The sequence below is a fragment of the Giraffa tippelskirchi genome, chromosome 13 (assembly GCF_054371585.1).
Source record: "Giraffa tippelskirchi isolate mGirTip1 chromosome 13, T2T-mGirTip1v1.2.pri, whole genome shotgun sequence".
Lineage (NCBI taxonomy): Eukaryota > Metazoa > Chordata > Mammalia > Artiodactyla > Giraffidae > Giraffa > Giraffa tippelskirchi.
The window spans coordinates 532838-556413 of NC_137287.1; the positions used below are offsets into that span (position 1 = coordinate 532838).

Sequence of the window (23576 nt, forward strand, 5' to 3'; positions counted from 1 at the left end):
GCGCGGTTTGGCCCCTAGGCCAGCCCGCCGCCTCACCTGCGTACTCCTGGGGCAGCATGGGCCTGTCCACCACCTTCCGGAGGGCCTCCATCCACGCCCGCTGCTCCGACTCCGTCTCGCAGGCCAACAGAAACCGGCGCTCTGGCGTGACGATGGTGATCCCGTGTGGCCAGTGGTGGCCCTGGGTGGACGGTGGGAGCCCGTCCAGCACCGTGTAGCCGCTCTCTCTGCTGCCGATGAAGACTTCCCCACGGGCGAAGGCGTCCTGGGGGGGCATCGGGTGGGCTGGACGGGGCAGCTTCTCCCGCCCGAGCAGCCGCCACCCAGCTCGCCCGGCCCCGCCTGCCTTGCAGGTGATGGGAGGGCTGAGCCCCGCCTCAGGGGCCCTGGGCCGCGTCCATCCTTACCAGCGGGTCCTTGAAGTACATGAGCCTCCGGTCGTCCATGGTGAACCAGCGCTTGCGGAAGCCTTCTGTCTGCTGGGGGGTGAGGCAACAGGTTGGCCCGAGGCGGCTCCTGCGCAGGGGCCCCGTGTCTGCCCGCCCCACCACGCGGCAGGGACCCCGGGCGCACAGGGCCATGTCAGGGCGGGCTGAGGGCAGGAGGCAGGGCTCAGGGCTGACCAGGCCGGACCCAGAGTCCCAGGAGCGCAGGTGAGTGGAGCCCACGCTCTCACAAAACCCAAGAGGGGGCTGCTGGCGCCTTACCCCCGACCCTGTCGCACGCCGCCCCGGGTGAGGGAGATGGGACCTCAGCGTGAGGCCCAGGCGCCCAGGGCGCTGGGTCAGACCCACCTTGGGCCCCGTCTTCTCCATGTAGCCCTCCTGCAGGTAGTTCCTGGACAGCTTCGGCACCAGCTGGGGCAGAACCGCTCGGCGTGGGCCTGGGGGCCTCCCGCCCCCTCCCGCCCTCCCCACCCCCCCAGTGACGCCGAGACCCCCTGGAACTAAACCCCCGTAGTCTCCAGGGACTTCAGGCCACTTAGCGGCCGGAGTCTCTGGGGGCCATGTGGCCCTCGGTCAGCTCCCAGCCGCCCATCCCAGCGGGCACACGTTCCCCCCTCGGAGTCACAGGTAGCAGCAGCCACTCACGTCTGCGTCGCTGGCCCCCGGGAAGGCCACCTGCAGGTAGTGGAAGCGGGCGGCGCGGAGCGCGTTGAACCAGTCCACCATCTCCTGGGGTCAGAGGCTGGGTGAGGGCCCGCCGTGCTCCCCCTCCGCCCCCGCCCGCCTGCAGCCCCGTGCGCCCGCGCCGCCCCGTGGACGGGTCCCTCCGAACAGGCGTGGGGTGGGGGGGGGGAGCTGCGGCCGAGCTGCCCCTCGGCCCCGATGCTCCTTTGTGCACCAGGCGCCTTTCCTCAGATGGCGCTGTTTTTATGACCGGATGTTGGCCTGGAAGGAGGCATGTCTATCTGCAGACCCACCCAGAACCTGCGCTCACCAACTGCGCCAGTGTTCTTAGGTCAGTCTCCCGAGGCGCTTGAAATAAAAGAAAGAAACAGTGGGACCTAATCAAACTTGAAAGGAAACTGAACAAAATGGAGAGACAAGCTGCAGATTGGGAGGAAATACCTGCAAACAATGCAACCGATGAGGGTTTAATTCCCAAAAATCTACAAACAGCTCATCCAACTCAATGACAGAGAAACAGCCGAATGAAAAAACGGGCAGAAGACCGAAATGACACGTTTCTCTAAAGAAAACATACAGGTGGCCAACAGGCACATGGAAAGATGTTCAACATCACTAATCAGAGAAACGCAGATCAAAACTACAGTGAGGTACCCATCTCACACCAGTCAGAATGGCGGTCGCTAAAAAGTTACAAATAGCAAATGCTGGAGAGGCTGTGGAGAAAGGGAACCACCTTCATTGGTGTGAGTGTAAATCGATGCAGATTTACACTACGTGGAGAACAGTATGAAAGTTCCTCAAAAAACTCGGAAGAGCTACCACATGATCCTGCAGTCCCACTCCTGGGAGCAGTAGAGGGAACGATTCAAACAGATCCGTGCAGCCCAGTGTTCACAGCTGCCAAGACATACGGGCAGCCTGCGTGTCCGTGGACAGATGAATCGGTGAAGACTTGTGTACACACACAAATACATGCCATTTTAGAATGAAATGAATGCCATCTGCAGCAATACGGATGCACCCAGAGAGTAACTAACTCAGGAGAAGACAAATACCATTTGAAATCACTTACATGTGGAATCTAAAATCGGACAGAAATGAGCTTTCATGAAACAGAAATAGACTGACAGAGAACAGAAGTGTGGTTGCCGAGGGGGCGGCGGGAGGCTGGGATGCGCAGAGGCCGAGGAGCGTGCCCGAGGGTGAGGGCGGGTCTGTGCAGCGCAGGGAGCTCTACGCCACACCCCGTGACAGACGTAAGGGATGTGAGAGAGGGTTGTGTATGACTGCGTCACTGTGCTGTTCAGGAGATACCGACACCGTAAGGCAACTATAGTTCAGTAAAATCAAAAAACAGAAACACGAAGCCCAGGACAGGCTAGAACAGGGAACCCAGGAGTGAACTCCTGTGTTCAGTGATTTCTGTAACAGAATCAAGACTGGCCGTTGGGAGAAGACGGTGTTTTAAACAAATGATGCTGGGAAAACAGTGTCCCCACGCCAGAGAAAGGCCGGACCCTTACACCAGAGATGAACCGAGGGCTGAAATGTGAGTCCCAAAGCAGTCAAGTCTACGAGGAAAACGTGGGGCCGCGACACTGGACTTGGCAGCGACGTCTGGAATGTGACCCCAAAGGCGCAGGCGACCAACGGGAAAGCGCTGTTTTAAAAGACTGAGCACCCCCAGAACAGCAGAGCGTGCGGAGACCGTGTGGGGGGACATCCTGAGGCCAGACCTGAGGGTCCGCTTGGAGGCCCACCCTCGCCTCCCCCAAAGGGCCCAGCCGGCTCCCGCTGCAGCCACGGCTGGGTGGTCTGGTGGCCGGGCCGGCTCTCCCTGGACAGTGGGGGTGGTCCGGCCCCACCGCTCAGCCACGCACCCACCTTCCCATCCTCGTGGTAGACAAAGATGTTCCGAGTGCTGTTGTCCTTCAGGTAGGTGACCTGCAGGCCGTGTGGGTGGCCGATCTTGGCCGGCTGGAAAGTGGCATTCAGGTGCTCGATCTTCATGACGGCCTTGGGCTCCTTGGCCTGGGGAGCAGGGCCGGGCCTCAGCGCTAGGCAGGGGCCGGGCTCTGCGTGCTGGCCCCACACTTGGGTGCTGTGTGGCTCTGAGCAAGGTATTTACCTTTCTGGGTCTGGGCTTCCTCGTCTAAGGGAACCATGCCTTCCCAGGAGGTGAGAGGGCAGGCCCTCTGGTCCACCCCACTCCAGGCCGGGTGCCCCCTTCCTGCTCCCCACCCTGCCAGCCTGACCTCTCCCCTCTCCTTGCCGTGGGGGTTGTGGATGCCCCGGTGCCCTTGGGCAGGGCCGGCCAGCCCCTCCACACACTGCCCAGGGTCCCCCTAACGTGCCTGCAGGGTGCCAGTCCCCTGTCCCTCGAGGGCCTAGGAGTGCCCCGCGTGTCACCCACACCAGAGGGAGTGGCTGTGGCCAGCAGTGGGTGGAGGGTCCCCACAGAGGGGCAGTGTGTCTCCCAGGAGGGCGCAAGGGCAGTGGAGGGCATGGCACTGCAGTGCCCAGGCCTGGGTGGGGGGCTGGCCCCCGAGCCCCACTCACATCACTCCTGTTGAAGTACTTCAGGGCCCCCTCGCGCTCCGTCAGCACAAACTTCCGGCTTAAGAACTGCCCGTTGTCCCGGCCGCGCTTCCAGAGAAAGCCTTCTCGGTACCCTGGGGGGAGGGCATGGTCGGATGGCCGCCCTGACGGGGGGCCGCGTGGTCGTACTCCTGTCCCAGGGGTGGGGGCCCCCAAGCGTCTCCGGACCCCGGGCTGCCCTCTTCCTGCTTCTGGGTGGGCGGGAGGCCCGTGGCGCCCATGGGCTCTGTGGCCCTGAGCAGGGGCCTGGGGATGGCAGCAGCCAACACCCAGACGCGAGAGCACCACGGGCCCAGAGACGGGGTGGGGCGAGAGGCGGGCCGGACACACGACGCCACGACGCGGCCTCGGCCGAGAATAGGGGAGCCCCCAGGGAGCCAGCTGACCTGGCCTGGGGTCTGTCGCGTCGCTTGAAGGCACAGCCTGTGGTCGGGGCCCGCGGCGGTGGGCAGGGGAGGCAGACCCTTAGGTGACACGTCCGCCTCGACCCCCTCTTGCGCTTTCTTTCCCTTTGCCTGTTCTGGGCGCCCGTGCCTGAGTGTCCCAGGCCGGGGCGGTGCCCCCAGCTGGCCCTCTGAGCCGGCCGTGCCCGGTGCTGCCCCCCGCTGGCGGTGGCCGTGGGCTGCAGCTGCCCCAGTCGGGACCGCCGCGAGGCACTGACCCCCACCCTCCAGCTCCCTGCCCGCCGGCCGCCCCCCACGACTCGGAGAGCCCCTGCCTCCTCAGAGCCTGGGCCGGGCCCACCCCCGGCCCCCTGCACAGGGCACTGGTGTCCCGTGTGCACTGGAGGGCAGGGCCACCGCCAGGCCCCCAGGCTCGGGCCGGGCCCGCCCTGGGACATGTGCCGACGGCACGGGCACTCCGCCCAGGGCAAAGCCGGAAGACCCCCTGCCGGCCTCCCGGACCCTGGCCCCAGGCACAGCTCTTCCGCGAGGACCGTCCCCGCCAGCACCCTGCCCGCACGAGACGCGGCTGGCCAAGCACGCACTCAGCTGCCTCATGTTCCCCAGACGGGCCTCCGGGACCGTCCTGTGGTCACCCCCCTGCCAAGGACGCGGCTGAGGCGGGCAGGAGTCCTGTCCAAGGCCACCGGCCAGCGAGCGCGCAGCTGCCTGCCGGGCCCACCAGGGGGCAGCAGCACCTTGGGCGGCCGGCCTGGGCTGGGGCGCCCCTGCTGTGGCCCAGATAGACCTCCAGCCGGTCACCCCGACCTGGCTGACCGGCTGTGGCCCGGAGGCCCCGGGGCTGGGCCAGCCCAATGGGACGGGCTCCCAGGCCCGACAGCGAGCCGCCAGGAGGCCTGGTTTCGGGTGTGTGACGTGGCAGCGGTGTTTTTGGGTGGGCACCTGCCAGCCTCCGACGCCCCCCAGGGGATGGGCCGCTCTTTGGCCACAGCTTGAAGCCCACGGCCCAGCCACCCTCTCTCCGCGCCCCTGCCCTGTGACACAGAACGCGGCAGCCCAGGCTCTGCCACAGGGACCGCCACCCACCACACCCCGCGCTCCAAGCTGGGCCCCTGGCCACCCGCCTGCCAGCAGGCCAAGCCCGGGGGCCCCAAGCAGCACCCACCCCCAGCCCACACCAGGGGCCCGGCTGCGTGCGACATGACCGTCTGCTCCCAAAGGACTGGCTAATGCTGGGGCAGAGGCCACAGGGTTCACAGCATTTACTGAGTGCCAGCTGCGTGCCCCATGCAGGACCGCTGGAGGAGCCGGGCTGCTCCCCACTCAGCAGCCACCTCTTCAGAGGCCCTGCGTGGGGCGGCCAGGACGCGAGCAGGGGCTCCGGGCTCTAGCACTGCCCACCCCAGGACGACACAAGCGGGCCGGCTCCCCGGCTGACCGTCCCCCAAGGGGACAAGCAGTGGGCAGTTTCTCGTCAAGCTCAACATGGACGTCCCACGCAACCCCGGGAGACATGAAAACACAACCATGATGAAAACACGCTCACGTGTCTTCAGCAGCTTCACTCGTCAGCGTCACACACAACACGACCAGCGTCCCTCAGCTGGGGACCAACAGGTCCCCTGACAGAGGGCGCTGCCCTCCAGGGAGGACTGCTGGGCAAGGCTGAGACGCGGGGCGCCGAGAGCAGCCGTCTGAGCAGCGGGCAGGCAGAGACGGGGGGTCGTGTTCCCAGCTGGCGGACCTGTCCCTCGGGGTGTAAACCACATTACCGTTTACAAACTGGAGCAGGGACCACACGGCCTTCCTCCGAGGAGGCACAGGCCTGCCGGGGCCCAGGCCAGGGTTCTGCGCGCAGAGCCGCACTGGGGCGGAGATGGGTCCCCACACGGTGACTCCTGTCCGGGGGTCTGAGGTGCAGGGTGCCCCCGGGCGGGAGGCACTCAGGACACCCGCCTCCCCAGAACGGCCAGGACCTGGGTTCTAGGTTCCGTGCCCCGAAAGGTCAGCGTGGGGGCCCAGGCCTCCACCACTTGGGTTCCAGGCTGCTTCGGCCAGAACAGGGGAAGGTGGGAGGCAGGCCCCCCTCCTGCAATGTTCTGGGAACATTCCAGGCTTTGGGAACCACACATCAAGTGTCTGCTTCTGGGTGTGGACACACGTGTGAACCTGAGAACTGCATGCGACTCGCCATCTGAGACCAGGCTGAGCACACACATGAACATGTGTGATCTGTGGCTACATGCACCACAGGAACATGTGTGAACACGTGGATGAATGTGAATGTGCATGCAGCTGTGTATGGCCATGCGTGTGCGAGCCCTGTGTGAACACACACGGGCTGTATCAGGACGGTACCAGGCAGGGGCCCAGGGCACTACACTACAGACTCACCAGCCTCGCGTGTGTTTCCACCCCGCCGGGGACGCCTCATGCCCGTGTGCCCCCAAACCAGGTCACTTCACGCTGCCCCAGCAACAGTGCACCCCACACGCGGTCCCGGGCCCCTCGGTGTCTAAGGAGACGACCCCCGACACGGCCCCGGGCCCCTCGGTGTCTGAGGGGACGGACCCCCCACGCGGCCCCGGGCCCCTCGGTGTCTGAGGGGACGGACCCCCCACGCGGCCCCGGGCCCCTCGGTGTCTGAGGACATGGACCCCCCACGCGGCCCCGGGCCCCTCGGTGTCTGAGGGCATGGACCCCCCACGCGGCCCCGGGCCCCTCGGTGTCTGAGGGGATGGACCCCACATGTGGCCCCGGGCCCCTCGGTCTCTGGGGCTGGACCCGTGAGGCCGGGCCAGTTGGTTCATGGCATGAAGCGCTGGGTGTGCTGTGACAGGCGGCCCTCAGGACAACAGGGGCCCTATTGCCTGTGAAAGGCGGCCTTTGAGGCTCTGGGTGCAGGCGGGAGGGTCTGGGGACAGAGCCAGAAGCAGCTGGTTCCTGGGGTCAGCTGGCCAAGGGGCCTGTGGGCGGCGGGAGGCACGGCCTGGCCCAGGCGTCCCCGTATCTCTGCCGCATTATCTCGGGGTGAGCGCCTCCCACACCCTGACCTTGGCCAAGGGCAGCGTGGGGGAGCACCTGCTGCCTCGCCGCCGCCACAGCAGAGCCGTCGAGCCAGGCCAGCGCCTGCGGTCCCGCCCATGGCTGCAGCCTCGCACTGGGGGTCCCTGCCTGACGGGGGCACGTCAGCGCCCCCGGGCGTGCCGACCCTGACCCGGGAGGTCACTCCCTGCTCCTCTGTCCTCATGGGCACCTCATCCACGGTGGCTTCTGGGCGGGACGGTGCCCCTTGCCCCTCGCAGTCGAGTCCCTGGATCCCGGGATGTGCGGCGTAAACGCGCTGCAGACTCTCTGACGCCACGCCCTGCCCTCATGGCTGCTCAGGCCGCCTGGCTCAGGCCGCCTGGCTCAGCCCGCGCGCACCCTCCCTCCGGGCCGCGGGCCCCCTTCGCAGCGGCCGTGGGTGTGTCGGCCCCCCGTACATGGGAGAGGCCATGGGAACCCCGGCGCTCCTCGTGGGGGGCTGCGCCTTGAGAAGGACAACCGGCCGGGGCACCTGCTCCACCGCCCTGGACGGTGCAGGGAGGTGAGGGCTGGGGAGAGACGGGCATGGGGAGGCGTGGGCAGGGGGCCAGAGGGCAGGAGATTAGGGGCTGGGGCCTAGCCCCCTCCATCCGGGCAGAAAACGGGCAGGGCTCCAGTCTTGGGGTCTCCGGCTAGCCAGGTGGGCAGCTGTGGGGAGCGATGCCCTGGGTGTCCCTGGCCACCACCCTCTCCCCAGGAGACCTGGGGAGGCAGGTGGGGAAGGGGCAGCCCCGCCATGACCACGAGACTCAGGCCACTCAGGGCCACACACAGGGCAGCACTGGGCACCTCTTGGTCCCCGGGGCACCTCCCCATGTTACCCTGGGGGGGCCTTGCCCCAAGGGGGCTTGTGGAGGGCTTCCGTGGGGTCGGGACCGAGCTGACCGTGGGGTCCTGCACACCCGGGATGCTTCCTGAGCGTCTCAGGACACCCAGAGCTCCGCTAGGTGACGGGGTGGGGGACCATGGGCTTGGATTCTCAGGGCTCGAGGTGGCGGCATTTACACTCTGGGGGTTGGTGGCTTTCAAGAAATGAGAAGAAAGCCTGGCCAGGGCGAGTGCTCAGAGGAAAGGGGCCGGCCTCCTGCAGAGGAGCTGACGCCTGGTGGGCACTGGGGCTCCGGGTGGACGGTGGGGCCAGCACTGTCCCCCGTGAGGCCTGCACCACGCACGGCGGTCCCTTGGCACCTGCCCCCCGCCACAGTGCCCCCAGGGCCAGCTGAACCTGCCTACCTCACATGAGGGGACGAGGAGACGAGGGCGCCTCCACAGGGCTGACCTGGCCACCTGCACCGCACCCCACCACACGCACCCCCGCAGGCTTCCCGGCCTGGCCACGTGTCCAGTGCCCTGAGGTCCGGGGGACGTTTCAGGAGAGGAATGGCAGCCACATCGGGGGGACCCCAGGACTGGGGGGTCTGAAATGCGGGGCCCAGGCCCTACCCCAGCAGCACCCGCACACGGCCCTGGGAGCCTCCTAAGTGGGGGGCTGGCTCGCACACGGCCCCGGGCCTGGTGACCGGGCCCCTGTCCACCCCTGCCCAGTCGGGACCAAAGCTGAGGCTCCTCCTGGCACTTGGGGGAAGTGGGACCCGAGGGTGTATCCAGCCCAGGCGGGAAGTCTGGAGCTGCCGCAGTGAAGCCTCCTCCGGGGGGCTGGTGCCACCCGACAGGCGGAACCGGGGGGAAACGGGCCACGTCCTCAGAGCACTGACCAAGCCCCTGGGTCAGGCTGGGCCTGGAGCCAGTGCCACTGTGCGAGCCCAGCCTCCTGTCTGCCTGATGCCCAGCTGGCTGGGACCCCCACAGCCAGAGGTCCTGACACAGGAACAGACGACACTCTGCCTCTGCCTCTGAACCGAGACCACACACCGTACCCTGAGGTGTTCGTACCTGGGAGACGGGAGACAGGCTGTGGGGTGAGCTTCCCGGGGTCCCAGAGCAGGGACGGGTCTCAGGCAGGACGCTGTGAGAGTCCCGGGGCTGAATAGGGACCTGCGTCCACATGCTCGTGGCTCTCCACAACCCAGTCCTGCGACCGCCTGCCAGGCAGGAGTGGGGTGCACGCAGAGCCCCTCGTCCAACAGACCGTATGCGGGCCGGTCCCACGTTGCCCACGTCTGATCGCCGCAGCAACAGAAACCCTTGTGCTGACGGAGCCCCCGGGGCCTGGCCCACCCTCTCCAGGCCCACCTGGGCCCTAGGCCTGTCCACGCCGGGCCCTCCAGGGGCAAAGATGCAGCCCTCAGGGGCCCAGAGGGTTCTGGGCAGCCCCACCCTCAGCCAGGGTCCAGGGTGGCGCTGTGAGCAGCTATAGGGCCCTTGCAGCCAGGTCAGCCAGCCGGTGTCGAGGACTGGTGGCCGGACACGGGCTCAAACACTGAAGCGGCTGCCCAGGTCCCTCGGGGCCCTGCTCCGGTTCTCGGGGCGTGGGGGCGACGCCCAGGTGCGGGCAGCCTCACCTGGCCCAGGTCCCTCGGGGCCCTGCTCCGGTTCTGGGGGCGTGGGGGCGACGCCCAGGTGCGGGCAGCCTCACCTGGCCCAGGTCCCTCGGGGCCCTGCTCCGGTTCTGGGGCGTGGGGGCAATGCCCAGGTGCGGGCAGCCTCACCTGCGGAGTAGGGCTCCTGCCGCTCGGGGTGCGTGAACTCCTGCCGCTCGTACTTGGCCCGGATCCACTGCTCCCGCAGGAGTCTGAGGAGAGAGGCCGCGTGCTGGGCAATGCCCGGCCAGAGCTGCCTGGCAGCTTCTGACGGGCGGGCAGGCCAGGCTCACCCACCGAGAGGGGCACCCCAGGCCCTGGCTGCCAGGAGCAGGGGGGCCCAACCCACCCCACTCACGCAGGAAGCAGGAAGGGCTGGCTTCCAACAGAGGCCAAATGGGGGGCTGGCCTGACCTCCCAACCCGAGGTCAGGCATCAGGCACAGTGGAAGGGAGCCGGGTCCCGGCCGCTTTGAATCACAGGCCGGCTGCTCAAACTGACCGCGTCCCCGGGACCTGATCCTCCTTTTACCCAGATGGCAGGGGGTGGGGTCAGGCCTGTGTCCAGAGACCCCACTCGGGCCAGACTCTGGCCTCCTGACTCACCACCTCATTTCACCCTAACGGCTCCCCAGAGCCTCTGCCTGTGGGAGGCTGCTGCACCCTCTGCACTAAGTGGGCATAGCTGGAGGGCACCCCACAGTGTACACGGGCATTCACACGTCCCTTCCATCTCTGCAGAGCACGTCACAGTGTACACGGGCATTCACACGTCCCTTCCGTCTCTGCAGAGCACGTCACAGTGTACACGGGCATTCACACGTCCCTTCCGTCTCTGCAGAGCACGCCACAGTGTACACGGGCATTCACACGTCCCTTCCGTCTCTGCAGAGCACGTCACAGTGTACACGGGCATTCACACGTCCCTTCCGTCTCTGCAGAGCACGCCACAGTGTACACGGGCATTCACACGTCCCTTCCGTCTCTGCAGAGCACGTCACAGTGTACACGGGCATTCACACGTCCCTTCCGTCTCTGCAGAGCACCCCACAGTGTACACGGGCATTCACACGTCCCTTCCGTCTCTGCAGAGCACCCCACAGTGTACACGGGCATTCACACGTCCCTTCCGTCTCTGCAGAGCACGCCACAGTGTACACGGGCATTCACACGTCCCTTCCGTCTCTGCAGAGCACGTCACAGTGTACACGGGCATTCACACGTCCCTTCCGTCTCTGCAGAGCACCCCACAGTGTACACGGGCATTCACACGTCCCTTCCGTCTCTGCAGAGCACGCCACAGTGTACACGGGCATTCACACGTCCCTTCCGTCTCTGCAGAGCACGTCACAGTGTACACGGGCATTCACACGTCCCTTCCGTCTCTGCAGAGCATGCCACAGTGTACACAGACATTCACACATCCCTTCCACCCCTGCGTGGCACCCCACAGTGTGCACGGGCACCCACGCCCCCCCACCGCTGCATGGCCTCCACGGTGAGCTCATCTGTCAGCCCCACACCCTCCTGGTCTCATGGCTGCCTGGTCAGGTTTCCTCTTCGATACCAGCCCAGTGAGCGGCCTCTCCCAGGACCCCACCCCTCCAAGCAGACCCAAGCGCCTGAGTCTGGGGGTGGAGTGGGCTCAGCTCCTGTGAACCCTCACCCGGTAGAGGTTTCTGGAAAGTGGGGCCCGCTGGGGTTCAGAGCACCCTCCCACTGGGGCTGCCGGGTCACCCGAGAGGCCCTGACCGCACAGCCCTGCCAGGGGCACCTCGCAGGGACCAGGCTGTGGAGGGGCTGGCCGAGCACTGGGCAGAACACAGGCCTGTGGGAGTCTGTCCGTGGCGCCGGGGATGCGGCCAGGCGTGCAGGTGGGCTGACTACAGGGCAGTCTGTGGATGCTATGCCGTCAGGCCGCAGAATAGCTGCTGACTTGTGGATTCACAGCTGGACAGAGCAGCCGGGCGGGGGGTGCCACCAGGAGGGGCGGGGCACGGCGGGGCAGGGCAAGGGGTCTTGCCCATGAGGGCTTGAAGGGCTAGACGTGGCGTGCAGAGGGGGGTCAGCCCCCGGCTCCCCACCTGTCAAGCGGGGTCCGAACTGGCCCACCTCCCAGGCTCGCAGGCGGGTCATCACTCCCAGCCCCGCCCTCGCCTCCCACCCTTGTCTCCTGCCCCTCATTTGCCCTGTGTGCAGCCTGGGGCCGGGTATCGCTGGGCAGGGTCCCAGGGATGTGGGTCACCGAATGAGCCAGTGGGCGACAGCACCGAGCAAAAAGGAGGTGCCGCCCGGCGGAAGGGGCCGGATGTGGGGGCCTGAGAGGAGGGCGGGCTGCAGCCCCACCATCTGTTCCAAGGAAGGGACGGTCCAGGAGGACCCTCATCACAAGGCCTCCCTCTCCAAGCTGCAGGAGCGGCTGTGACGCTGGCCAGCTGGGGAGGGGCTGTCAGGGGCCTGAGTGACCCTCGAGGGCACCGGGAGGTGGACAGGGAAGCCGATGGGGGTGGGAGGTAGAAGTGCTGGGGCAGAGCACAGCCGTGGGTGTGCCGAGGGCGTGGCTCGTGAACCGGGCAGCCCCCAGGAAAGACCTGGGACCCCTGGTGGGCACCTCCTGCTGGTGCTGAGCCCGACATGGGGGCCTCCCCCAGGGGCTGGGGTCCCAACCTCACCCCAAGCACGTCCCCTGACCTCCGGAACCTTTCGGAATCCAGGGTTGCCCACGGGGTGGGCAGACAGGGACACTGAGGCTCAGAGAGGTTGGCGACTGGGGTCACATGCCCCCGACCCTCCCCGCGTCCACACCCTGGGCACCGAGCCCAGAGGGCCAGGGGCGCCACGAGGACCCCTGAACCCAGGCTGAGGTTCCCGCGGGGACATGCACCATCCCGGAGCCCAGGCCAGCTGTCCCCACCCTGCCCAGGAACCTACACCGCACGGGGGACCCCCTGGACAGGGCTCCTGGACACAGGCCGGCCCACCCTCCCGCCTGCAGTCACCCAGAGCCGTCTCCAGAGCGCGGCCGGCTGTGGACCAGAGAGGCGGACAGGGCCCCTTTGTACTCACTGGCAGTCAGAGGCCGAGGGCCGGTAGTAGAAGGGGGGCACTTTGGACTCGAACGTGGCTCTGGCGACAGCGTTCCCACGGGAGGCCATGAACTGCAACAGAGACAGCGTCAGGGCCCCGACCCACAGCTGACCTGGGGCCCAGGGGCTGGCCACAGGAGGGAGGGGCGGGAGCAGGGCACTGCCCTTCCCTGCAGGCGGCGGGGCCCCGGCCCTCCAGAAAGGGCCACTCGGGAGGGAGGCCCCCGCCTCACATCTGACCCCATGGGTCCTGGAGCACGGAGGCCAGACTGGCCCAGAAGCCCACGTCCTGTGAGGCAGCCAGGCTGCAGAGACCAGGCAGGTGACTGCGAGCGGAGAACGAGCCTGCGAGGCGGGGACGGGGTGCCCAGTAGGGTAGGGGCGACGGGGGTCTTTGGAGCAGCCAGTGTGCGGGGTGTCTGGGCACGGAAATAGCACGAGCAAAGGCCCTGAGGTGGAGCGAATTGGATGAGCCAGAGGGGAGGCCCTTGATGTCAGGGGCTTCCCACGGGGCCTCAAGGGCCGGGTGTAGTGTGGGTCCCTGGGGCTCCGAGCCCGCCCTCTCAGGGCACCAAGGACCGTTCGGCCCAGGGTGCAAAGGATGACCGGGAAGAGCCACAAACGATGAGACACCTCAGTGAAGGCTGGGACCGACGTGGGGTCCTCAAAGCAGAGGCTTCTCCATACAGAGCACCTGTCTGGTCAGAGGCCTGACGGGAGAGGAGGCCGACTGAGGACAGCAGCCGCACTGTCATCGCTAAGACCAGCAGGATGACGGCCCTCCGGTCTCTACAGAGAAACTTCCACGTGCCCCCGGGAGCAGAAGAGACTGAACAAAGACACAGCACGCTCTGGGTGAGGGAGATGGAAAGCATGCTGTCTCCTTATGTTTATCTATTTTTAGCAATTCTCAAAAAAGAAAAAAAACTAGGAATAGAATTTTCAAGAGCTAGAATGATTCTAAAGTTCATTTTAAAGTTAACAAGCAGAAGAAAACTATGAGAAGGAAGACGCTTCCTAGCAGATATTAAAGCCGGTTGTAAAGCTACTGCGTCAACAGTGCTGAAGAGAAAGCCTAAAAGGTCCAGAAGCAGGTCCAGTGGGGTCTCATATCCAGTATCAAGAGGGTTAGCAGGTCAAGCTGGTACACAGCAGTGACGCCATCTCAGATCGATGGGGTTGAGAACCAATGAGAAGCTGGAAACCGTCGGAGGAAAGGGGGCATGCCTTTCAGCAAAACAAAACTCCACCTTCCTGAGAGGCTGAATCTCCAAAGGTAAGCAATCAAGATAGTAGACAGAGGGAATTCCCTGGCAGTCTAGCTTCCAGCGGAGGGGGCAGTTCGATCCCTAGTCAGGGAACTAAGACCCTGTATACCACGCGACACAGCTAAAAAAAAAAATAGATGAAAACCACAGGATGATTTAAAACATGATTCAAGGAAAACATGGAAGGAAATCCTCAGGATTTGGGGTTGGGAATGGTTTCTTAGTCACTGTGTGTGAAGAGTGCAAGGCACTCAGTTGTGTCCAACTCTTTGCCACCCCATGGACTATACAGTCCGTGGAATTCTCCAGGCCAAAGTACTGTAGTGGGTAGCCTTTCCCTTCTCCAGGGATGGAACCCAGGTCTCCCACCTTGCAGGCGGAGCCACAGGGAAGCCCTTAGGTTTCTCTTCAGTCTCTTAGACCCATCAGATAAGCCCAAGGTTTCTTAGAGGTGACACCAAAACCACAAGGAACAAAAGAAAAAAACCAACAGAACTTCACCGAAACTTAAAACGTCTGTGCTTCTAAGGACACCATCAGGAAAGGAAAAAAGATGTATGAACCTTAAAAGCACAAGGCTCCTGGCGAAGCAGACTCCTCAGGTCCTGAGACACAGCCGAGGACCGCGTTGGGGTGAAATGTCCCAGATGGGCGAATCCAGACTGGACAGCCGCCTGGAGGTCTGAGGAAGGGGTCTCCCCTGAGGTGAGGACGACAGATGTCCTGGTAGCCGGAGGCAACGGCTGAACCGGACTGTGAACGTGCTTTATCTGCTTCTCGCTGCTGGGAGGCTGATGTACAGTGTTGGTTTCAGGCGTGAGACCTGGTGGTTCGACGTTTGTTCAGGTTGTGAGACGCCAGTTACAGGACTGGGGACCCTGTGCTGCCATTACAGCCGTGACTTATCTGTCCTAGGACTGGATTCGGCGCCTCAATCTCCTGCACCTACGTCTCCTGTTCCCCCAGCCCTGCCCTCCGGCAACTACCTGTTTGTTCCCCATGCCTATCAGTCTGTTTTCTTTTCCAGATTCCACATGGCAGTGAGATCAGACCTACCTGTCTTTCTGGGCCTGACAGATTTCTCTTAGTGTAAGACCCTCTAGGTCCACCCCTGTGGTCGCAGATTGTAAAATACCACTCTCATGGCTCAGGAATATTCCACTGCATAAATACACATCTTCCTTATCAAGTCACCTGTACATGCTTCCACATCTTGGCTATTATAACTCATGCTGCAGGGAACACATGAGTACATATATCTTTTTGATTAAAAATGTTCTAGTGGGATTGTACCCACCAGGCTCCTCTGTCCATGGGATTCTCCAGGCCACAATACTAGAGTGGGCAGCCGTTCCCTTCTCCAGGGGATCTTCCCGACCCAGGAATCAAACCACTGTGAGTATATGCTTTACCACCTGAGCCACCAGGGGAGCCCTCCTTCTGATGGGACCGCTGCATCGTATGGTGGGTCTTTTTCGTTTTCTGAGGAAACTCCACGCTGTTCTCCACAGCGGCTGCACCAGTTCACATCCCCAGCAGCAATGCAGAAGGCACTCTTTTCTCCACATTTGTTATTTGTAGAATCTTTTTTTTTTTTGGCCACATGGCATGTGGGATCTTAGTAGTTCCCCCACCAGGGATGGAACCCATGCCTCCCTGCCGTGGAAGTGTGGGGTCTTAACCACTGGGCCACCAGGCAAGTCCCTGTTACTCGTAGACTTCTTAATGAAGGCCACTCTTGGCACTGTGTGAGGTGGGACCCCAGTGCAGTGCGGATTAACGTTTCTCTAACGGTGACGTTGAGCGTCTTTTCATATACCTGTTGACGGACTGTATGTCTTCTTTAGAGAAGCGTCTGTTCAGGTCCTCTGCCCATTTTTAATTGGATAGTTTTTTTCTTTTTGATACTGAGTTGTATGAGTTTTCTGTACATTTTGTGCAATGACCCTTAACACATGTATCATCTGCAAACATTTCTCCCATTCAGTAGGTGGCCTTTTCATTTTGTTGATAGTTTTCTTTTTGTGCAAAAGCATTTTAGTTTGCTGCAGTCCCGTTTGTTTATTTTTGCTTCTGTAGCCCCGCCCGAGGAGGCGGACCCAACACGGTCCTGCTGAGACTGACATCAAGGAGCTTGTGTCTCTTCTACAGGCTGTCTGGTTTGGGGTCTTCAACATTTAGGTCTTTGATCCATTTTGATTCCCTTTTTGTACACGGTGTGACACACTGCACGGGCCATCCAGTTCTCCCAGCACCTTTCATAGAAGAGCCTCTCCTTTCCCCACTGCGCATTCCTGCCTCTGGATTTTTCACTTTTTAACAATTTATTTTACTGAAGTCTAGTTGATTCACAGCACTGCATTGGTTTCTGATGTAGAGGTGAGGGCCTTGGCTATTCTCGTCTATACTCTCCCGTTGTGGTTTATCCCAGGATGTTGAATAGAGTCCCCGAGCTGCACAGGAGGACCTTGTTTACCCATCCTACAGATACTGGTTTGCAGGTGCTGACCCCGGACTCCCAACCCTTCCCCACTCCACTCCCTCTTGGCGACCACAAGTCTGTTCTCTACGTCCGTGAGTTCCTTTCGGTTTCGTAGATAGATTCATTGGTGTCATATTTTAGATTTCGTATGTAAGTGGTATCATATGATATTTGTCTTTGACTTACTTTGCTTGGTAGGATAATCTCTAGGTTCATCGATGTAGCTGTAAATGCGTTATTTTATGGCCAAATAATACTCCAGCATATATATGTACCACTTTGTTCACTTTAAAATGGATTTTATATGAATCACCCCTCAATGATTTAAAAAATTACATAGATAGCTCCTTAAAAATATAAACCACACTTTTTCATTTTAAAAATATCATTTCAAAAAGAAAGTTAAAATACAACCCACAGAATGAGAAGAATTACTTGCAAATACTAAATCTGATAAGGGATTTGTGTCCAGAATATACAAAGTGCTCTTAGTAATAAAATCTCCTAACTCAGTAATAAAAAGACAATCCATTTTTAAAGTGGGCAAAGGATCTGAATGAACATTGCTCCAAAGAAGATACACAAATGGCCAAGAAGCACATGGAACAACGCTCAGCGTCACTCATCACCAGGGAGATGGGGACCGACACAAGCAGACACCCCGCGTGCCCCGCAGGAGGACTGAGGCCAGACCAAGACGTGGAGGAGCTGCGGTCCTCACGGGTCGCTGGCTGGCCAGGCCGCTGCGGTGGGCAAAGCCGGCCGATCCTCAGACGTCAGACGGTCACCCAGGGGCCTGGCAGCGCTGCGCCCTCCCAGAGAGCTAAGGGCACAGAACTGCTCTGAACTCCGCTGTCCAGAAGGCCTGGGAAAATGAGACCCAGGTGTCCAGCTGGTGAGGGGTGGACAAGCTGGGGTCCGTCCACGTGACGCACATGAACTCGGCCATGACAAGAAGTCAAGTGCTGACACCCAACAGCAGGGATGAATCTAGAAATCGATGCTCAGCGAGAGGAGGGAGAGGGTCTGGGACCACACGGGTGAGTCCACCGGCACGAAGCGTCCAGAACAGACAGACCCACCGAGGGGAGGTGGGGGCTGGCGGGGGCAGGGAGGGGCCCCAGTGGGTGCGGGCTCATTTGAGGATATGAAAACATTCTCAAAACAGACCATGGAGATGGTCACACGGCCCTGAGAATTCACGAAAACCACCAAACTGTAGACTCTAGAAGGGTGAGGGGCGCAGCGTGTGAACGACAGAAATCAAGCTGCTCTGAGTAAAAATAATCAAGGGTAAGGCAGGCCTATCTCGGTGTGCTGTAAACCCTGAAACCACAAAAGGCAAGGCTGATAAACTTGATCACTTCGAAATCTGAAAGTTTCCACCATAAAAACCACCACAGGCAAAGTCAGAACAACCTCCGAGAAACGTCTTCACCTACTGTCTCTGGGGGCCGGGAACCTGCCTCTGTGAAATCCCCACAAAATGGAAGCAACCGATGACAATGGTGACAGTGGGCGGCCCGGCCCAGGGCCCCGGAGGTCACACCTGGTTCTGCAACGGCCCCCAAGGCGGGGAAGGGCCAGGGAAGGGCCTGAGGGGAGAAGGGCAGGAAAGGGCCCGAGGGGAGAAGGTCCAGGGAAGGGCCCGAGGGGAGAAGGTCCAGGGAAGGGCCCGAGGGGAGAAGGGCAGGGAAGGGCCTGAGGGGAGAAGGGCAGGAAAGGGCCTGAGGGGAGAAGGTCCAGGGAAGGGCCCGAGGGGAGAAGGTCCAGGGAAGGGCCCGAGGGGAGAAGGTCCAGGGAAGGGCCCGAGGAGAGAAGGTCCAGGGAAGGGCCTGACCAGGGAAGGGCCTGAGGGGAGAAGGTCCAGGGAAGGGCCTGAGGAGAGAAGGGCAGGAAAGGGCCAGGGAAGGGCCTGAGGGAAGAAGGTCCAGGGAAGGGCCTGAGGGCAGAAGGGCAGGGAAGGGCCTGAGGGGAGAAGGTCCAGGGAAGGGCCTGAGGGGAGAAGGGCAGGGAAGGACCTGAGGGGAGAAGGGCAGGGAAGGACCTGAGGGGAGAAGGTCCAGGGAAGGGCCTGAGGGGAGAAGGGCAGGGAAGGACCTGAGGGGAGAAGGTCCAGGGAAGGGCCCGAGGGGAGAAGGTCCAGGAAAGGGCCTGAGGGGAGAAGGGCAGGGAAGGACCTGAGGGGAGAAGGTCCAGGGAAGGGCCTGAGGGGAGAAGGGCAGGGAAGGACCTGAGGGGAGAAGGTCCAGGGAAGGGCCCGAGGGGAGAAGGGCCAGGGAAGGGCCCGAGGGGAGAAGGTCCGGGGAAGGGCCCGAGGGGAGAAGGTCCGGGGAAGGGCCCGAGGGGAGAAGGTCCGGGGAAGGGCCCGAGGGGAGAAGGTCCGGGGAAGGGCCCGAGGGGAGAAGGTCCGGGGAAGGGCCCGAGGGGAGAAGGTCCGGGGAAGGGCCTGAGGGGAGAAGGTCCAGGGAAGGGCCTGAGGGGAGAAGGGCAGGGAAGGGCCTGAGGGGAGAAGGGCAGGGAAGGGCCTGAGGGGAGAAGGTCCAGGGAAGGGCCTGAGGGGAGAAGGGCAGGGAAGGGCCTGAGGGGAGAAGGGCAGGGAAGGGCCTGAGGGGAGAAGGGCAGGGAAGGGCCTGAGGGGAGAAGGGCAGGGAAGGGCCTGAGGGGAGAAGGGCAGGGAAGGGCCAGGGAAGGGCCTGAGGGGAGAAGGTCCAGGGAAGGGCCTGAGGGGAGAAGGTCCAGGGAAGGGCCCGAGGGGAGAAGGGCAGGGAAGGGCCTGAGGGGAGAAGGGCAGGGAAGGGCCAGGGAAGGGCCTGAGGGGAGAAGGTCCAGGGAAGGGCCCGAGGGGAGAAGGTCCAGGGAAGGGCCCGAGGGGAGAAGGTCCAGGGAAGGGCCCGAGGGGAGAAGGTCCAGGGAAGGGCCCGAGGGGAGAAGGTCCAGGGAAGGGCCTGAGGGCAGAAGGGCAGGGAAGGGCCTGAGGGGAGAAGGGCAGGGAAGGGCCAGGGAAGGGCCTGAGGGGAGAAGGTCCAGGGAAGGGCCTGAGGGGAGAAGGTCCAGGGAAGGGCCTGAGGGGAGAAGGGCAGGGAAGGGCCTGAGGGGAGAAGGTCCAGGGAAGGGCCTGAGGGGAGAAGGGCAGGGAAGGGCCTGAGGGGAGAAGGTCCAGGGAAGGGCCTGAGGGGAGAAGGGCAGGGAAGGGCCTGAGGGGAGAAGGGCAGGGAAGGGCCTGAGGGGAGAAGGGCAGGGAAGGGCCAGGGAAGGGCCTGAGGGGAGAAGGTCCAGGGAAGGGCCCGAGGGGAGAAGGTCCAGGGAAGGGCCCGAGGGGAGAAGGTCCAGGGAAGGGCCCGAGGGGAGAAGGTCCAGGGAAGGGCCTGAGGGCAGAAGGGCAGGGAAGGGCCTGAGGGGAGAAGGGCAGGGAAAGGCCTGCAGGAGTGAGGGTGCCAGGGAGGCGGAGGCCAGCGGGCGTGGCCACAAGGGGCAGTCTGGCAGAATCCTTAGAGTTACAGTCAGAGCCTTCCAACTTCCCCTCCAGGAATGGAGGCCACCTTGCTGCCCCGGCAGGACGATGCATCCATGGGCCCTCCGCTGGCCCGGGGGTTGTGTGGGAAGGACACCCTCCTGCCCCGTGAGCACAGCAAGCCTCAGTAGGGGCCCCTGTGCTCCCGGAGCCGTGCATGCCGACATGACCGGGCTCCAGCCACACGGTGGGTGTCACCAGCCTTATAAGGAAGGAAGCCCACGTGCGGGGGCTCCGGCCTGCGGCAGGGGTGGAGCGGACGGCCGGGTTTCCGTCCGAAGTGATGAGAACGTTCTAAAGGTGACGATGGGGACAACTGCACGACTCGGCGAATGTGCCAAAAACCGGTGAACTGTACTTAAAAGAGCGAGTTGTACAACTTGTGAGTCATATTTCAATAAAGCTTCTTTAAAGCACGCGCTATAGAAAAATACAAATTTCAGGGAAAAACATGACAAGAAACAAAAACAAAAAGCACAGACAAGGGTCCGCGGCGCCCAGCCCCCCACACCCTGGGCCTCCCGGGAGCCGGCCGGGCTCACGACAGGCTCCGGACCCGCACCGATCTCCAGCCTAGGACTCAGGGCGGGGGTGGGGGGCGCACCAGGCAGGGGTCCAGCAGACCCCCATCCACACCCACCAGGCCCCCCTGGGCGGGGGTCCAGCACCCTGCAGGTCCAGCCCTGCCCGGCCCTCGAGGTCACGATGGGAGCAGAGGAGCAGACAGCAGAAGGGGCTGGAGCCCCTCACCCCCGGACCACACTCGCTCCTCACCCTCAGCCCAGCCCAGCCTCTCTGGGACCTCCCTGTCCCTCCATCCTCACGGGGCGCATGGCTGCTGGCTTGTGTGAAGGTGGCCTCGCCCCCTTGTCTGACCCTGGGGTGGGGGTGCTTCCAGCCACGTGGTGTGTGTCCATGTGCATGGGGCGGCCTCGCCAGGGTATGTGTGGACTCCGAGTTGGCACGGAGGCCAGGGTGGGCCCGGGACTCTGGGTGGGCGGACGGACAGGTGAGTGGACAGATGGGTGGGTGGACGGATGGGTGGGTGGACGGACAGGTGAGTGGACGGATGGGTGGGTGGACAGCAGGTGAAGGCCTTGACTTCAGTCACGTTCTGCGATTCTGTGTAAGTTACCAATAAAACCCTAACAACAAGGGGCCCGTGCAGGTTCTCTGGGCACCAGGATGCCCCAGGCGGGGGGACTCGGGACCAGGCCACTGAGCTGCCCGCAGAGGGTCAGCAGCGTCCCACACCACTTGCTTGCTCACTGCAGCTGCCCCAGGAAGGAGGCGGGGCACCAGGCACACAGGGGCCTGTGCGGTGCCGAGCCGCGGGGTGGGTCTGAGGCCACCGCGGCCGCGGGCAGGCCCGTGCCCCTCACCCCACTCGGTGCCTTGCCCGGCCGTACCTCCACTTGGACATCCTCCCAGGTGTCCAGGCGCACAGACTTCACCTTGCTGATGTGGGGGATGTTCCGGTGAATCCCAGAGCAGCTCAGACAGATGAACACCCCCAGGGTGTACGAGGCCCAGTCAGGATCTGCAAGACAAGGCCAGACGTCAGGGGGGCCGGCAGACCCCGAGGGTCTCCCCTCAGACGGGGGCACTGGGCCACGGCCCACAGGGCTGCGCACCCGACCCTCCTTTCTGGGCTTCATTTCCTCACTGGAGTGATGGGAGGTGGACAGGCTCTGAGGGCCCCAAGCAGGGGTCCCAGCCGCCCCCACAAAGGACCAGCCCCCCCCGTTGTCCCAGGGAACCCCGTCATCCCAGGGAGCACCCCCATCATCCCAGGGACCCCCCTGTCATCCCAGGGAGCCCCCCCTCGTCCCAGGGATCCCCCCTCGTCCTAGGGAGCCCCCCCTCATCCCAGGGACCCCCCCGTCATCCCAGGGACCTCCCCGTCATCTCAGCTGCCCCCAGGGACCCCCCACCATCATCCTAGCCACCCCCAGGGACCAAGTGGCCAACAGCAGTGCGGGAGCTGGGTGGGTGCGGTGAGCAGTGAGCGCGGGGAGAGGAGGAGCCGGTCCCGGGGCCACTGGGGCTCGAGTGCACAAGGGCCTCAGGGGAGAGACTGGAAGCCGGGAGCTGGGGCTGCGGCCCCAGACCCACGGCGCGGGCGGCACACGGATCAGACAAGGGTCGGGAGGAAGATGGCCGTGTCGCCACGAGGGCCCTCAACCCAGCCTCTGCATACTCTCCGCCGGGGGCTGGGGGCATGGCCGAGCCCCGACCCCTAATAAGGGCCTCTGGCCACTGACAGGGTGGGTGGCTGTGGGAAGGGGCTCCTGCTGCAGCTGGGGCAACAGGTTGGGGGAGGGTGCCCAGCCCAGGGACAGGGTCTGGCTCTCTGAGGCCACCGGGAGCCCGCCCTGGCCTCCCCCCTGCACTTCGGCGGGTCCCAAGCAGAGCCAGCGCGGGGGTGGCCTGGACCCAAGGCCTCAGCCAGCTCAGAAGAGCCATGAGTGGGGGCCCCATCCTCCCCACACCCGCCGTCCACCCCCAGCTTCCTGTCCGCTGCCCACATCCCCCGGCTGCACCTCTGCCTGCGGGGCCCACAGACATCACGTCAGTTCTCTGGGTGGAACCCTGGGGACTTCTCCAGCCAGAGGGCGGTGTCCCGGGCACGGCCCCTGTGCCGCCAGGCCCTGCTCAGCTGTGCCCCCCGGGCCTCCATGACCGCCCACTGGCCCCACGAGTGCTGGGAGGGGGGCGGGGACAGGGACAGGCCCTACTGGCCTCACCATGACCCGGGAAGGTGCTCTTGTGCAAGAGCCTCCCTGCAGACAGGACCAGGCTTCCGAGGTCCTGGGCCCCCGGGCGCGTGGGGGCCCCCGGGCACAGACACAGCCGGCTTGGGGAGGGAGGAGAACGCCGTGACCCCCGGCTCTGAGCCTCCTGGGGAGCGGTGGGAGGGAACACTGCAGGCCAGGGAGCCCCAGATAACCTCCAGAGCGGGGGTTCCCGGACAGAAGAGCCCCACCCACGACTGGCCTTCACCGGCTCATGGGACCACGGAGAACACCTATCTGCAGGAAGTAACGTGCCACGGTGGCCCTGGGGCCTCAGAGCTCCCTGCGAGCATCACCTGGCTGCCGTGGAGGACCCAGGAAAGCCCCTGCCCAGGGCCCTGAGCAGGCTGCACCCAGCGCCCGGCCCACCCTGCACGGCCACTGTGCCCCCTACCCTGAGTCCAGGAGCGTGCCCTCTGTGCCAAAGTGCGGCCCCCGCAGGAAATGAGGAAACTGGGATGGAAGGCCAGCAGGTCCACGTGCACGTGGACGACGCGCACCAGAGCCCTGGTGGGGAGCCCATGTGCACCAGGGCGGGGACGAGGTGGGGGCGAGGCGGGGGCCTGGGCACCCAAGTGCCAGCTTTTCAGCTAGAAAGTCACACAGGGCAGGGAGAGGGCCATGGCTCCCTCCCGGCACCCCCACCCAGGCGCCTGCTCCAGCCTCCCCCCGGGACCCGACCCAGCAGAACTTGGGCCCCGCGGCTCCATCACACTCTCCCCAGAGCCTT

General features: G+C 63.7%; 1 protein-coding gene and 1 long non-coding RNA gene across 12 annotated transcripts in view; one reads left to right on the plus strand and one right to left on the minus strand.

Annotated features, from left to right (window-relative positions):
• Positions 1-23576, minus strand: part of ADAP1 (ArfGAP with dual PH domains 1) — a 46836-nt gene that overhangs the window by 1832 nt on the left and 21428 nt on the right. For 4 of the 11 annotated variants that reach the window (XM_081552446.1, XM_081552445.1, XM_081552439.1 and 1 more), the window contains exons 2-10: positions 21461-21591; positions 12768-12859; positions 9832-9914; positions 3693-3805; positions 3018-3164; positions 1092-1175; positions 795-857; positions 408-476; positions 37-265 (exon numbers count right to left, since the gene is read on the minus strand). In XM_081552446.1, coding sequence (XP_081408572.1) covers positions 37-265; positions 408-476; positions 795-857; positions 1092-1175; positions 3018-3164; positions 3693-3805; positions 9832-9914; positions 12768-12856 — 877 coding nt within the window. In that variant the 5' untranslated portion in view covers positions 12857-12859; positions 21461-21591. Of the gene's footprint in view, positions 1-36; positions 266-407; positions 480-794; positions 858-1091; positions 1176-3017; positions 3165-3692; positions 3806-9831; positions 9915-12767; positions 12860-21460; positions 21592-23576 lie in introns of all 11 variants that reach the window. The other 7 variants (XM_081552443.1, XM_081552444.1, XM_081552438.1 and 4 more) reach the window with 4 other exon arrangements.
• Positions 7099-15347, plus strand: LOC145531061 (uncharacterized). Its single transcript, XR_014072144.1, has 2 exons — positions 7099-10705; positions 10805-15347. It is a non-coding gene; the product is annotated as an uncharacterized LOC145531061 (long non-coding RNA).